Below are 15,673 nucleotides of genomic sequence, written 5' to 3' on the forward strand. Positions count from 1 at the left end.
TCGGACCGGATCACTCGATCCCGTAGCAATGGAGGCGGGTGGTTCGGAGAATCAGTAGCAAAAATCCCTGCCCCCCCCCATTGCCCAGCTGAGCCACGCAATCATCAGAGGCTTTTTTTTTATTTTTAAAAGCATTTTTTCTACAACCTTTCAGCCGAAGAGGTTATAGAAAAAATGTTTTTAAAAGGAAAAAAAGCCTTTGCCGATCAGGCAAGTCAGCTGGGATTGTCAGAGGCTTTAAAAGCATTTTTTTTACAACCTCTTCAGCCAAAGAGGTTGTAGAAAAAATGGTTTTAAAAGTTAAAAAAAAAAAAAGTTGGCCACGCCCACTCAGTCATATTACCCTCCCCACCAAGCCACGCCCACAGAACCGGTAGTAACAAATTTTACATTTCACTACTGGGATAAAGTTGTGGTGTATAAAGTTTGGGTCTGTGTTATCATCTTTTTGGCAAGTTGATGTTGCCTAGGTGGCATGTTATATAAATTAACGCATTGTAAGCCGCCCTGAGTCTCCGGAGAAGGGCGGCATATAAATCAAATTTTTTTAAAAAAATATTTTTTTTGCTAGCATCAAGTGAAATAGCTATGCAACAGATATTTTTTTAGTAATTAGACTACATTTCTCATCATGAAAGTTCCAAATCAATAAAAACTGGGAGTCTATAAAGTGTATTTAATAGTCATGTTGTGAAGCTCCATTGGAAAGCATTTGATACTGTTTATATGTTTACATGAGAAAAAAATTCTTAAGGATACACTGGAGGAATAGCCTTGATATTTTGCTACAATGAAAACAGTAGAATTTGGGGGAACTTAAAATTTAGCATTGCAGCACTTTATTATCACATAATCTTTTGAAAATCTGGTTACATGGACTGTTGGGTTGAAACTGTTTAAGACAATTGCAGTTGGGATTAATACATTCCTATAAATAGATCAGTAATATAGGATGAGCATTTTGAAGGCTGAGTATTATTTTCTTTCTGCAGGAAAGAGAATGTTGTGCCCGACCAAGACTTGATATAATTCAACCATTTCCTGAATCTTGTGAAGAAATATCTTCCGATGCACTCACAGTAAGATGCTTCCAAGAAAATGAATGTCGAGATTATTGTTTAGGTAAGTGCTTCTTCTCAATCTGTTTGCTAAATTTTACAGCAAAGTCTACATTCTAAAGTCTACAATATAACCTACATTCTAAAGTAAAATTGACCTATTTATCACAAAAAAAAAGTGATATTCTCCAATCTATATTATCTTAAATCAAATGTTACAATATGTATCATATCCTATATTTATCCTATATTTTATTATATACTTTCTTATTATATATGTTTTCCTTCCTAATTGCTACTTATCGCATGTATGAGTGAAGTGCCTGCCTAAGGCATCCTTGAGATTCACTGAGAACTAAGGAATTTTGGCAAAGCCTGCTTCAAAGTGTACATATGCAATGTGAATCCCATGTTTCTCCTCAGTTCTCTTCCATTTATGACATCTGGAAATTTTGGAAACATTCTTCTTTTTTTCCAAAGAAGATTCTGAATTTTTATACCATTCATTGTGATACTCCTTGTGATACTTTCAGGATTTCCTGCCAGAAATCTCTCTAAAAAGTTTCCACCGAGGAAAATCTGCACACATGCAGAATCTTCACATGTGAATATAGAGAGGGCTAATTGAAGAATGTTCACTAATGAGTAACCTTTCCTTTCAGTTTAAGTATATGGGAACTGCTGTTATTGATAATTTGTCACACTTTAAAGAGAGGATTTTGTTCTGAAATTGATCTCATGGTTCTTTATGCCTAATATTGGATCTGTTCAGTTGCTCCCAAGTTCTTAATCATAATTTCTTAAGTAAGATGGTAAAATCTAGCATTAGCTTATGATCCCCTTTGAGGTATTAATTTATGAATGAGGAAGGCTGCTGTAGAGAGTTGCAGTATGAAAAGTGCTGAGTTTAATACAAAGCATCCTGTACAGTTGGTTGTACATGTCAATGTTTCATGATGGTATTGCAGTGCTAGAAATTTGAGGGGAAATTGATTCAGTTGTCTATCTTTTACAGAATATTCTGAAGGTGAATCGCTTTTTTATATTGTCAGTCCAAGTGATGTGGTAGTGGCCAAAGAACGAGATCAAGATGATCACATTGAATGGCTGTTGGAGAAAAAGAAATATGAAGTAATTATTAAACCTTTTCCATCTTTCCTTCTTAATGGTGCCATGGGAAAAATAGTTCTCTATTTTCTAATTGCTACAATAAAAGTCATTGTTATGTTTAGGAATTTTAATATAAATATACGTGATGTGGTTTTAGACGAGTGGTGGCTAACCTTTCTGCTGTCACGTGCCAAAAGCGGGGAGAGTGCGGTGGGGGTCATGTGCACCTGTACCCACACCCATAATTCAATGCACCCCACCCCCTGCACATGCACGTGTGGCCCCCACCCGTGCTCCCCTACTTTTGGCACGTGATGGCACGGTGGGCCCGGTAGGCCTGTTTTTCGCCCTCCCCAGGCTTCAGACGCTTTCTAGGAGCCTGGGGAGGGTGAAAACGGCCTCCCCCCCCGGGAGGTCGTTTCCTGACTTCCGGTGGGCCTGGAATGCCCGAAAATCAGCTGGCCAGTGCACACATGCATGCTGGAATTGAGCTAGGGCAAGGTTTGTGTGCCCACAGATATGGCTCGGTGTGCCATCTGTGGCACGCGTGCCATAGGTTCGCCATCATGGTTTTAGACCAAATTATATTCTTTCTAATTACATTTATTTATTTATTTAGATAACTTGAGATAATGAGAGAGAGCCATTTTGCTATGGTAATTAAGATGCTGGGCTAGAAACCAAAGAGTCTGTAAGTTCTAGTTTTGTCTTGGGTATAAAAGCAGATGGGAGACTTTGGGACAATTCTTCTCTCTCAGCCTTAGGAAGAAGCAGTAACAAGCCTTCTCTGAAATCTTGCTAAGTAAAATTGCAGGGACTACTCCAAGAAATCGTTAGGAGTCAGCAATTACACAGAGGCAAACACACATATACACATAAAACATAGCTTTACTTTGGTATTTGGTACTTTTACTTTACTTTGAATGTTTTGTATGAATTTAGTATCCAAAATGTACTGATGTTATTGATATTTAACATAATAGTTACTTAGATATGCCAGTTAGACAGTAAAAGGACCATAGTCATTAAAATATTTGCATGTGTATACTTACTTAATTTTTTTAAAGTAGATGAACATAGCTTTTGAATAATTTATTCAAACCCAAGCTTTTGATACTAATATCTAAAAGACAGCTGTGATGCCAGATAGTAAAGATTCATACTTGAAAATAGTAAGAAATTTATATTCACTTTGATAGTCTGATTTGACTTGAACTGAATCAGACATAATCCTGATATAATGTATTTTCCGGCATATAAGACAACTTTTTAACACATGAAAATCTTCTCAAAAGTCGGGGGTCGTCTTATACGCCGGGTGTCGTTCTCCTGTAACCAGCCAAACCAGCCCGAAAGGCTCTGACGAGCCTTAAATGGCTCTGGCGATCCAAGCTCTGACGATCCCAGCTTTGCCTGCTAATCAGGCAACTCAGCTGGGCTCGCCAGAGCCAGGAAAAAACTTTTTTCCTTTTACATGGCACTGGCGATCCAAACTCTGACGATCCCAGCTGCGTTGCCTGCTAATCAGGCAACGCAGCTGGGATCGCCAGAACCATGTAAAAGGAAAAAAGTTTTTCCCCTCCAGCTTGCTTACCTTATTTTATTATTTATTTATTTATTTATTTTATTTCTATACCGCCCTTCTCCCGAAGGACTCAGGGCAGTGTACAGCCTAATTAAAAACACAAAGACAGACAAAATTTAAAAATAATTAAAATTATTAAATAATAAGCCCAATTTATAAAACCCCAAATTTAAAATCCCATTTAAAACCAATTAAAATCTTTACATTGATAGCCCAGCCTGGCGGAACAACATGGTTTTGAGGGCACAGCGAAAGACATGGAGATCAGAGATTTTACGAATTTCTGGGGGCAGATCATTCCAAAGGGCAGGGGCTCCCACAGAGAAGGCCCTCCTCCTGGGTGTCGCCAGCCGACATAATTTGGCCGATGGCACCCTGAGGAGAGCCTCTCTGTGGGAGCGAACTGGCCGGGGGGAAGCTACTGGTGGCAGAAGACGGTCTCAAAGGTATCCAGGTCCAATGCCATGGAGCGCTTTAAAGGTGGTAACCAACACCTTGAATCGCACCCGGAAGACCACTGGGAGCCAGTGTAGCTCGCGCAGGAGGGGTGTCACGTGGGCACAACGAGTTGCACCCATAACCACCTGCGCGGCCGCATTCTGGACCAGTTGGAGCCTCCAGGTGCTTTTCAAGGGAGCTGCTAGTCGCAACGCTTGCCTTCCTTCGCTTGCCTGAATCCATTCCATCAGATCAAGCAGGCAGGGAGTTGTGGACTTCAACTCCCAGAATTTCTCAGCCAGCAAAACAAAGCTGGCTGAGGAATTCTGGGAGTTGAAGTCTACAAGTCTTAAAGTTGCCAAGGTTGGAGACCCCTGTTCTATTGGGTAAGTTTTTTTCACCTTTGGGAGCTTTAAAAAAAATAGTTAATTGGGGTTATTTTTAGTTGTGCTTTTTTAGACCTAGCCATTTAAAGTTTAGTAAGTTTTAAATTTAGTTTTCATATAAAAATAAAATAAAATAAAATAATATTTGTGCAGCTTTCTGAGATTTAGTGTGTTTCTGTAGTGTTTCACTCTAACTACACAAACACACAAAATCTCACAAAGCTGTATGTGGAATTTTGTGTGTGTGAAGTGTGAAAGTTGTTTTTTTGGGCTTTTTGTGGCTCTGTGAGGTTCCTGCTTGTTGCAGGGGCCATTTTGGGTCTAGCACAGCTGCTTTTACATTGTGGGTGAGCCAGTTGTGTTGTGTTGTGTGTGTGTAAAGTGTGAAAGTTGGTTTTTTGGGCTTTTGTGGCTGTGTGAGGTTCCTGTTTGTTGCAGGGGCCATTTTGGGTCTAGCACAGCTGCTTTTACATTGTGGGTGAGCCAGTTGATGTTTTTTAATTTTTATTTGGTGTGCGTTGGAAGAGGGGTAGTCTTATATGGCGAGTATAGGCCAAACCCTATATTTTAACAGGAAAAGTCGGGGGTCGTCTTATACGCCCAGTCGTCTTATACGCCGGAAAATACGGTATGGGCTTCCTCCTTTTTCAAGCAGCAATGAACCAGAAATAGTTGTAATTTTTTTTAGTTTTCAAATGAATGGATTAAAATAATAAACGTTAGGCTTCTCACTGCTTCATGAACTGATTCTCATTTTAAAGAACCAGATTACCCTGTATTGCGCTGCGCGCTGCACGCTTTCCGCCGTGCCCTCAAAACATTCCTATTCCAGCAGGCCGGCCTGGCCTAACCTCTTTTTTAAGCTGTTTTTTAAATTTTTTAAATTTTAAATTTGTCGTATAAAATTGGGCTTTTTAAATTTTGTTTTCTGGGCCAAATTATTTAATTGTATTTTAATGGTTTTTTAACATTTGTATTACATGTATTTTATCTTTTGGCTGTTCACCGCCCTGAGTCCTTCGGGAGTAGGGCGGTATATACATTCTAATAATAATAATAATAATAATAACAACAACAACAACAACAACAACAACAACAACAGACTGCCTCTGTAATGAGAAAGATCAGATAGTCGACCACCTGATCAGTGGGTGCAGCAAAATTTCACAAACTGACTACCTACAATGCCATGACGTTGCTAAGATCATTCACTGGAAATTGTGCCAGAAGTTTGGATTTGAGTACAGCAAAAACCACTGGGAACATCAGGTTGAGAAAGTTTTAGAGAATGAGAAACTCAAGATCTTGTGGGACTTTAGGATTCAGACTGACAGGCACTTGGTCCACAACACACCTGATATAACAATAGTTGAAAAGAAAAAAGTATGGTTCATTGACATTGCAATACCTGGTGATGCACGGATTGAAGATAAGCAGCAAGAAAAAAATCACAAAATACCGGGACTTGCAAATTGAAGTTGAGCGACTGTGGAAAAAGAAATTGTGTGTTGTCCCGATTGTAATTGGAGCCCTTGGAGCAATACCCAAAGGGCTACCCCGCTATTTAGAAATTCTAAATTTGCCGGACTTGAACATTTTGACTCTACAAAAAACCACCTTACTCGGAACAGCTTACATCTTCCGATGATACCTTAACAGTTCCTAGGTCCTTGGTTAGGACTCGAGCTGCTGAGCTATTAACCAGCCTCAAAGGCTGTGAATCTCACTAAAGATTAAATAATAATAATAATAATAATAATAATAATAATAATAATAATAATAATCCAAATAATAACTTGTTTCAATATGTTGAGATTTTGGAAATCAAAGACAACTGAAGCTTTGTCCACTCTTTATCTAGCATGAAATAAATTGGTAATCCATATACAACTTTGGTTCTTTTTATTATAATGGTACATAGTTCAAAGAACATTAGAATTTTATTTACGGGATGTAATCTACCACGTGCTGTGCAATAATAAGCTGTTAAAATGTTAACATCCATTAATATTTTGTTTTTCATCAAAATAAGATGAAATGTATTAGAGCATATAGAAATTATGTGAGTTGAAAAATACACATTTTCAAGAAATCAGGGTGTGTTGATTTTTCAAATTACTTTCATACTGTTCCCAATAATAATCTTTTACCATTTCATTTGCTCAGTGATTTGAATGGTTTCACCTATTACCATACTTACCAAAATCAATCCAGAAGTGCCCAGTTTGTCTAGGGAGATAAGATTTAGCCAAATCCCACTGCAGTACCCTATCAGACACATGTTTTTTTATCTAAACAATAGTCTTTGTTTTGGTTGCATTTTCTGCCTCTAAAAATATCTGACTAGCCTTGCCAATAGCAGTCATAAATACTATTAGAATGAAATTCACTATTAGTATTTTACATTTTACACAAATCTAAACACAAAAATAAAGGGACATCAGTTAATTAAAATAAACTAAAGAAGTGTGTTTACAATAAAAAAAAGATGGCAAGCTAGACCATGCAAGCTAGACCATACAGTAACAGTGCATAGCTAATTAAATCTAATAAAATCAAAGCCAGGGAAGTCTGTAAGGTCAGGCCAGAAGCCTATAAATTTCTAAACAGAGGAGCATAATGAAGATAGATAGCGAGGAACAGTCCATTGTAGTGTCTGAAAGGCCAGAATTAATTTTTTTATATCAGCACTTAGCTCTAAGAAGGAGCCAGTTGAAAGTTCTATATAGTATAGGGAAAAAAAGGAAAACTTCAATATAATTCAGACTGCAGTATTTTGAACCTGAGACAACGCAAGAGTGATAATCAAAATAAAATATGAAGCAAATAAGTAGAAAGTGTAGGTAATTTGATACATTTACTTAGTTCATTCCAAATACCAATAGTTTATCTAACTGAAGATACAGCATATCTTTTAATTTCAAGGTAATACAGTTTTAGTCATTGGTGTTATTTAAATAATTTTCTTGGATATTTCAGTTATCAAAGGTATGACATGGTGCAAAGAGATGAAGTATCCAAGTTTATTATGCTATTTAATGTTATCTGAAATTTTGATACAACCTAGTAATTTGTGACACATGTCTTTTATAGAAACTGGGTTTTTCTTAAAGCTGTGGATATTTGTATATTTACACATAATCTGTTCTAGTATTAATATGCTTTAATATTTTTTCTTGTAATCCCTATTAAGCTTTCACTTCTCATTTAAGTTGCAATAAATCAGCTTCATTTTGACATCATGGACTTATGGAGTAATGTAGTAAATGAACCACAGATTAAATTTAATGAAAAATAATTTTCCAACTAATAAATACATTTATTCAATGTTAGTGAAACATTAGGAAAACAAGCCAAGATTAAGGTATCTTTCTAATGCAGATATTGGCTAAAAAAAATCATTTCTTTTAATTATACTACATGTACTGCCAATCTTCTGAGATTTGGTCCTGTGATATTAACATGGAGTGAACCCAGAGAAAACCAAAATCTGTTTTGGGGGGATTAACCATTGCTTTTCCTGATTATAAATTTGATTCTGTTTGTTTTACATTAAACATTCTAGTACGTTCATGCAGAAGATACAAGAAACAAAGAAAGATCTATGTTTTCTCTTTTGAAATTTTCAGTAGATGTCATTTTTACTTTATTATATAGGAAGCTTTGATGGCAGCTGAGATCAGTCAAAAAACTATTAAAAAGCACAAGATTCAGGTAAGTCTACAAACTTGACTTTTGAAATTTAACCACTTCAGATATGTCAGCGAATAATAAACAGTGTCTATGGGCATTACTAGATTAAATGTATATCTTTAAGTTTCTAATTTCCTATCTTTCTCTTAAACATGGAATAATTCCAAACTTGTGACATGGTATTAGTGTTTTGAGTTCCCCTTCTTTTTGCCAATGGCAGCTAATGACCTTAAATGGATGTGGGAAAATGCATACTACCATAGCATCAAGATGTGGATAAAACAACCAAATGTTATGGCATAATATTAAAAAAAAAACAAGCACATAAGTATTGTATCAATAGCAAGGAGTTGCTTTAGCATCCCATCTGTTTTGGCCCAATCAAGAATAATCATCATCAGCCAAGGAGCATTTTGTAATTTGTCTATTATATGCAATCTACTTAACTCATAATACTAATACGAAGACTCCCAGAATTGTATTTTAACAAGTGTTTGTTTATTCTTAGCTGTGACCTGTATGTTTCAGTCTCTAATTGCATAAAGTCATCTTCTTGTGTCATATCCATCATCAGACATTGGCAATAATGTTGGCAATCCTATTTTTGTCAACAGCCGCATGAAAAGGTGCTGCTGAGTTTTGTCCAAACCACTCCCTTAGGTTTTGAAGCAATGATGTTCTTCTTCTGCCTGGACCTCGTTTCCCTTCAATCTTTCCTTGGAGGATTAAGTGAAGAATGCCATATTTTGATGGGTGTTGCATTACATGTCCGAAATATTCTAACTTTCACTTTTTAATGGCTTTGATGATTTCCCTTTGCTTTCCCAGGCGGCTTATCACCACCTCATTTTGATTTTGTTAACCCAGCTTATATGTAATAGCCGTCTGTAAATCCACATTTCAAATGCTTCTAGTTTCTTCAAGTAGTTTTCTGTCAGAGACCAACTCTCTACTCCATAGAGCAGGATAGAAAAGAAGTAACATCTGACAAGTCTGATTTTCAGTCTTAGGCTTATATCATGACTGCAGAAGACCTTTTTCATTTTGAAGAATGCTGTTCGAGCTTTCTGTATTCTTGTCTTTATTTCACTGATCATGTCCCAGCTTTCATGTAAATTAAAACTGAGGTACATGGGAACTTCCGGTGGCGACATCATGGCAGATGGAGCAAAGGGATGGAGCTCCGTTCCCTTCGCTTGAATTTTTCTTGTCTGGAGGCCTGCGAAGGCAAGTTAATCCTGGAGGGATCAATGAAATAGAGGGGAAGCTTAGGGGGTAATGAGGAGAGGAGCGATCTACTGTTATGACAAGAGGAACCCCCTTCAAATCTGACAAGAAAAGAAATTGGCCATTATGGCAGATCCAGAGCTGTGACTACCAGATATGGTTTAGGAAGTAAGAAGGAAAAGCAGCGCAAAGGTAGCAGTGAAGATCCAGTAGTTTTTAATGTTCGATAAAAGCGTGGCTTGTGAACAGTGTCAGCGGTAAACGTGAGTCTCCTAGGAGAGGGGAGAAATGGCCCTTAGGACAAAGTGGCGATTTGGTGGTGGGAGCGGTGGATACAAAGACTGCCATTGTTAGACTGAGAGAAAAGGAGTGAAAAGGAGTTTTGGATTGGTATTTAACAAAGCACTTAAAGATATAATAGATATTTGGACTGTGGAATGTGTTGAAATATAGAACCTTAAGAATTCTTAGAACTTTGAAATTTACAGAGCACTGTAAGAAGATGGTAACAACATGTGGAATAGAGAGAGATAGGCAGAGAGGGCCATCTAGCGGCAAGAAGATGAACATTGTCTGATGCAACAGCTAGAATATTGGACAGAGAAATGATTACAAATAATTGTGGAATCTATTGTTTATACATATTAAACCCAGTACAGACTATTTCATAGCACTTTACATATATTTATCTATTTGTATATTTAGACATTTCATAAATAGAATATAATAGTGCATATACATTTATATTAGATCAAATAACTTATATTTAATTGAGTACTTATTTGTGTATATTAATCTGATCTAGGCATTTATTTATCTATACTATTATCTTCACTATATTATTGCTATCTATATATTTATATATTTCATAAATAGAATACAATAGTGTACACATATTTACACTAGACCGAATAACATATATTTAGGCCTGTACTTAATTGTGTATATATTAGTTTGATTTAGACATCTGTCTATCTATAATATTATCTATATTATAGTATTGTTATTATTGCTGTTGTTTATTGACCTATTCATAGGAATATATACTAGAGAATTATTATATAATTAGAAAAGGATTTAATACTGAATAGCAATTTGTATACAAATTTGAGGAATTTTATACAGGAAAGGTGGGAAATTTATACGTGGATAGTAACTGATATATGCTATTGTGGAAGAATTTCTTCAGGGTTATGAAAATGACAAGCACGATGACTATTACGAAAATAGGGAAGAAAACAAGCGCAACATCTATGGTATCATCCCCATCAGGTTAATGCTCAATAGAGAGTATGTTGAGTGGAGAGAAAACAGGTTATACATTGAATATGCAGACCATGCAGACAACCCTTCTTAAGATTCAAGAAACAATGGCAAAAACGCAAGAGTCAATAGCGAGAAATCATGAGGAAATAAAAAATGAGATGGGAGAGGTGAAGGGTGACATTCGTAAACTGGATGATAAAATAGGATGATGGCAATATCAAAAAATGAACAGAAAATACAAACGGTGGAAGCAAAAGCAGAACAAACAGAAAAGAAATTAGAAACAATGGAACAGAAACTGACTGCAGAAAATAGAGATCTGGAAGAGGCAATCCATCTAGAAATGGAAAAAGCAGCCTTCTTGAGATTTCAAAATGTAGTGGAAAATAAGGAAGAAGGTTTATTAAAGATTATGACAGAATTATTAGCTGATACTCTACAGAAAAATAAACAGGAGATCCAGAGTGATATAGACGAGATTTACAGAATACATACCAATTATGCACGACGATATAAACTATCAAGGGAGGTCCACGTGAGGTTCTGTAAGAAAACAATGAGAGACAAAATATATAAAAGGACAAGAGATGAACCATTGATCTATAAAGGAAAATAAATTCAAACCCTAAAAGAAATTCCAAGAAGCGTCAGGGAATAGAGAAGACACTACCAATTCTTATCTTCACAATTGATTAAATATAAGATGACGTTCAGATGGCTTATCCCAGAAGGAATGCTGATTTCGTGGCAGGATAAGAAATTTAAAATTGACACCTTGGATAAAGTGCAGGAATTTTACGAGCATTATTTCGCTACAGATGAAGAGCAAGACAGTAGGGAAGAGATAGAAAGAGTCAAGAAGAACAGCAAATAGAACAGAAAGAGGCAGACCTGGACGAAAGGAGATGGATGGAAACAGAACAATTCGAAAGAGAAGGTGTGAGAGAACAAGAGCGCAGAGAGGAATAAGGACAAATAGAGAACTGAGACCAGTGGTGAAATCTAAAATTTGTTACTACTGGTTTTGTGGGCGTGGCTTGGGGGGGTAATGTGACTGGGTGGGTATGGCCAACTTTTTCTTTTTATTTTTAAAACCATTTTTTCTACAAGCTCTTCAGCAAAGAAGTTGTAAAAAAATGCTTTTAAAAGCCTCTGACAATCCCAACTGAGTTGCATGATCGGCAGAGACTTTTTTTCTTTTAAAAGCCTCTGCCGATCAGGCAATTCAGCTGGGATTGTCAGAGGCTTTTAAAAGCATTTTTTTTTACGTCTTCGGCAAAAGAGGTTATAGAAAAAATGCTTTTAAAAGCCTCTGACGATCCCAGCTGCATGATCATCAAAGGCTTTTTTTTTACTTTTAAAAGCATTTTTTCTGCCAAAGAGGTTGTAGAAAAAATGCTTTTAAAAATAAAAAAAAAGCCTCTGATGATCGCGCGGCTCAGCTGGGCATGGGGGATTTTTGCTACTGGTTCTCCGAACCACCCGCCTCCATCTCTACCGGATCGGGCGATCCAGTCCAAACCGGGAGCATTTCACCCCTGACTGAGACCCATATATAAACAATAAGATGGAGGAGGAAATCAAGATGATTTCAATCAACATCAATGGAATGAACTTACCAACAAAAAGGAAAAAAACACTAATAAGATTAAAAAAACAGAATATGGACATTGATTGCTTACAGGAAATACATATCAAGAAGCAATATGGTTGTATACTAGAATCCCCCAAAATGGGGAAATTTCATTTATCCCTTGCACAGTAAAAGAAGAGAGGAATAGCTGTGTATATTAAAGAATGGCTAAAACCTAAACAAATCTATGCAGACAAAGATGGAAGAATACTATTGATCGAAATAGCAACAAATCAGAAACAAATATTGCTCATAGTAATTTATGCGCCGAATAATAATCAGAAGGAATTCTATTGTAAACTACATGGGAAAATACTAGAGTCAGAACATGAAAATATATGACTAGTAGGTGACTTTAAAGCAGTAGTGGACATTAAGAAAGATTACAGAAGTAACCAAAAAAAACTAAGAAAAAAAGAATACTGCCAAATACATTCTTTGAGATGATATAAAAAATGAATTTACAGGATACATGGAGAGAACTAAATTTAAAGAAGAATCAATATACCTTTTATTCAAGTCCCCACAACTCATGGTCAAGGATTGATATAGTATGGATGAACCCGGAATTGAGAAAAGACATAGAAGAAGTAGATATAATGATAAATACTGGGCAGATCATAATCCCTTGAAAGTGAGATGGAAAGGACAGAAGACGACAAGGAGATGGACGATGAATCAAAAGATCTTAAAAAAAAAAAAGATTACATGCAAATGTAATGATGGAAAAATGATGGAAAAAGAAATGGAACTATTTCTTAAACAAAACAAGAAAGAAGAAACAACATTGCAAAATCTATGGGACATGACCAAAGCATATCTCCAAGGATTAACAGTAGGATATGTGGCACGAAGAAATAAGAAAAAGAGAAAACAACATTCCATACTGCAGGACGAACTTAAAGAACTGGAAGTAGTATTACAAAAAGAACTCCAGAACGATAAAATTAAAAGGAAAAGAGACTTAGTAAAACAATAAACTTAATGACACAAAAAGAATTGGCTTAAAATGTTAAAATGGCGAAACAAATTTTTTTCGAGCATGCAAATAAACCAGGGAGATGGTTGTCACATGAATTAAAAAAAGAAAAAGAGAAAAAATTAATACAACAATTGCAAGATGAGAATGGGAACCTACACTACTGGACGGAAGATTTTAAAAAAATATTACACAATTTTTTTAAAAAATATTTGCATAGTCAAGAATTGTATTGTATAGTTTTGTATATTTAGTGGGGACTATATAGAGAGGACAGGAGAGCTTGGAGGAACATTGCCCATGGGATCGCGATGGGTCGGACACGACTTTGCAACTAACAACAACATAGTCAAGAAGGTATAAAGGAGAGGGATCTAACTACAATACTGGCCACAAAGAGAAAGATGCTGAACGACAAAATAACCATGATGGAATTAACGGAGGTGGTTAAAAAACAAAAAAATAATAAAACACCAGGACCCGACGGGCTCCCAGTGGAACTGTACAAAATCATACAAGGACCACTTGAGATGCTAATGCTGGAGCTACATAACGAAGTACTAGTGGATGCCAAATTACAAAAATCATGGACAGAGGCATATATTATATTAATTCCAAAAGAGGACACCGACCACCAGCAGATTAAAAACTATAGGTCCATCTCATTATTGAATGCCGACTATAAAATATTTGCTACTATAATTGCAGAAAGGTTAAAAAAATTATTAAATGAAATCATCCACCCAAACCAAAACGGATTTCTGCTAGAAAGGCAATTGAGAAATAATACTAGAATGATTATGAACGTTCTGGAATTTTATGAAGCCCACCCAGAGAAACAAGTTGCATTGATATTTTTAGATGTGCAAAAAGCATTTGATAATTTAAATTAGCAGTTTCTTATTCAACAATTAAAATTTATGAATTTTGGGGGGAAATTTGTGGGAATGATAAGTGCAATATATAGCAAAAGTGTTACTAAATGGGGAGATAACAGAAAAATTCTATATAGCATAAGGTGTAAAACAGGGATGCCCCTTGTCACCTCTACTATTCATTTTATCTTTAGAAGTACTATTAACAAATATTAGACAAGAACAAGAAATAAAAGGCTTAAAAATAAAAAAAGAAGAATATAAAATTCAGTCATTCGGGGATGACCTAGTATTTATTATAGAGGAGCCTTTAGAAACAGGAACAAATTAGTACAAGAAATAGAAAAATTTGGTAAGGTGGCAGGGCTTAAAATAAACAAAGAAAAGACAAAGATAATAATCAAGAGTGTTACCAATAGCCGAAAAAAGGAATTAGAGGGGGTTCCGGAAATACAAATAACCAAGAAAGTTAAATATCTGGGAATTTGGCTGATGGCAAAATGTTCATCAATTAAAGAGGATAACTACAATAAACTACTCCAACAAGTAAAAAAAGTTTTGGATAATTGGGGAAAATTACAACTATCATTAATTGGAAGAATAGCCACAATCAAAATGAATATATTACCAAAAAAATTATTTCTATTTCAAACAATACCAATAAAATTAGGAAAGAAATTTTTTGAAGAGTTAAATAAAGTAACAACAAAATTTGTTTGGCTAGGGAAAAACCCCCGAATAAAACTAAAACTATTACAAGACATCAGAAACAAGGGCGGATTTGGACTCTCTGATTGGGAACTATATTACCATGCAGTGGCAGTGACATGGATAAAGGACTAGGTAAAACTAAAAAATAAAAGGATATTGACAATAGAGGGTCACGATTTACAATTAGGCTGGCATGCATTTATCTGGGAGGGGAAAAATAAAACACATACTTATTTCCAGAGATACCAAGTCAGAGAAGCCCTCTTACATGTATGTGGGAAAATAAAGAAAAATCATTATATTAAAATACCATTTGGCTATCAACTATGGAGGTATTGATATACCCTAATGTATTGGACTTAGAAAAAATAGTAAGATATAAAGACCTATCTCTCTTACCCTCACTCCTACTCTAATTTCCCTTCCCTTCCTTCATCCCTCTCTATTGCTATATCCTTTTATGCATATGGACTACTCAGAGGGCTGAAAAAGTTATTTTTGTTAAGAATGCTACAATGGGCATAAATGATGACCAGTCATAATTGCGAAGACCGGTCAGAAATCACTTTTTTCAGCCCTCTGGGTAGTCCTTTTGTGCACAGGGACTACTCAGAGGGCTGAAAAAGTTATTTTTGATTGGTCCTCACACTTTTGACCAGTCCTCGAATTTATGACTGTCCTCACATTTTACGTTTTTTGCCCTATCTTATCA

At 35.9% G+C, this 15,673-nt stretch overlaps 1 protein-coding gene across 5 annotated transcripts in view; it reads left to right on the forward strand.

Annotated features, from left to right (window-relative positions):
• Positions 1 to 15,673, forward strand: part of VPS41 (VPS41 subunit of HOPS complex) — a 326,442-nt gene that overhangs the window by 236,430 nt on the left and 74,339 nt on the right. For all 5 annotated transcript variants that reach the window (XM_034413658.2, XM_034413736.2, XM_087892430.1 and 2 more), the window contains 3 exons: positions 993 to 1,122; positions 2,074 to 2,189; positions 8,235 to 8,291. In XM_034413658.2, coding sequence (XP_034269549.1) covers positions 993 to 1,122; positions 2,074 to 2,189; positions 8,235 to 8,291 — 303 coding nt within the window. The remainder of the gene's footprint in view (positions 1 to 992; positions 1,123 to 2,073; positions 2,190 to 8,234; positions 8,292 to 15,673) is intronic.

This window comes from Pantherophis guttatus, chromosome 4, assembly GCF_059756535.1.
Source record: "Pantherophis guttatus breed Tessera chromosome 4, ASM5975653v1, whole genome shotgun sequence".
NCBI lineage: Eukaryota > Metazoa > Chordata > Lepidosauria > Squamata > Colubridae > Pantherophis > Pantherophis guttatus.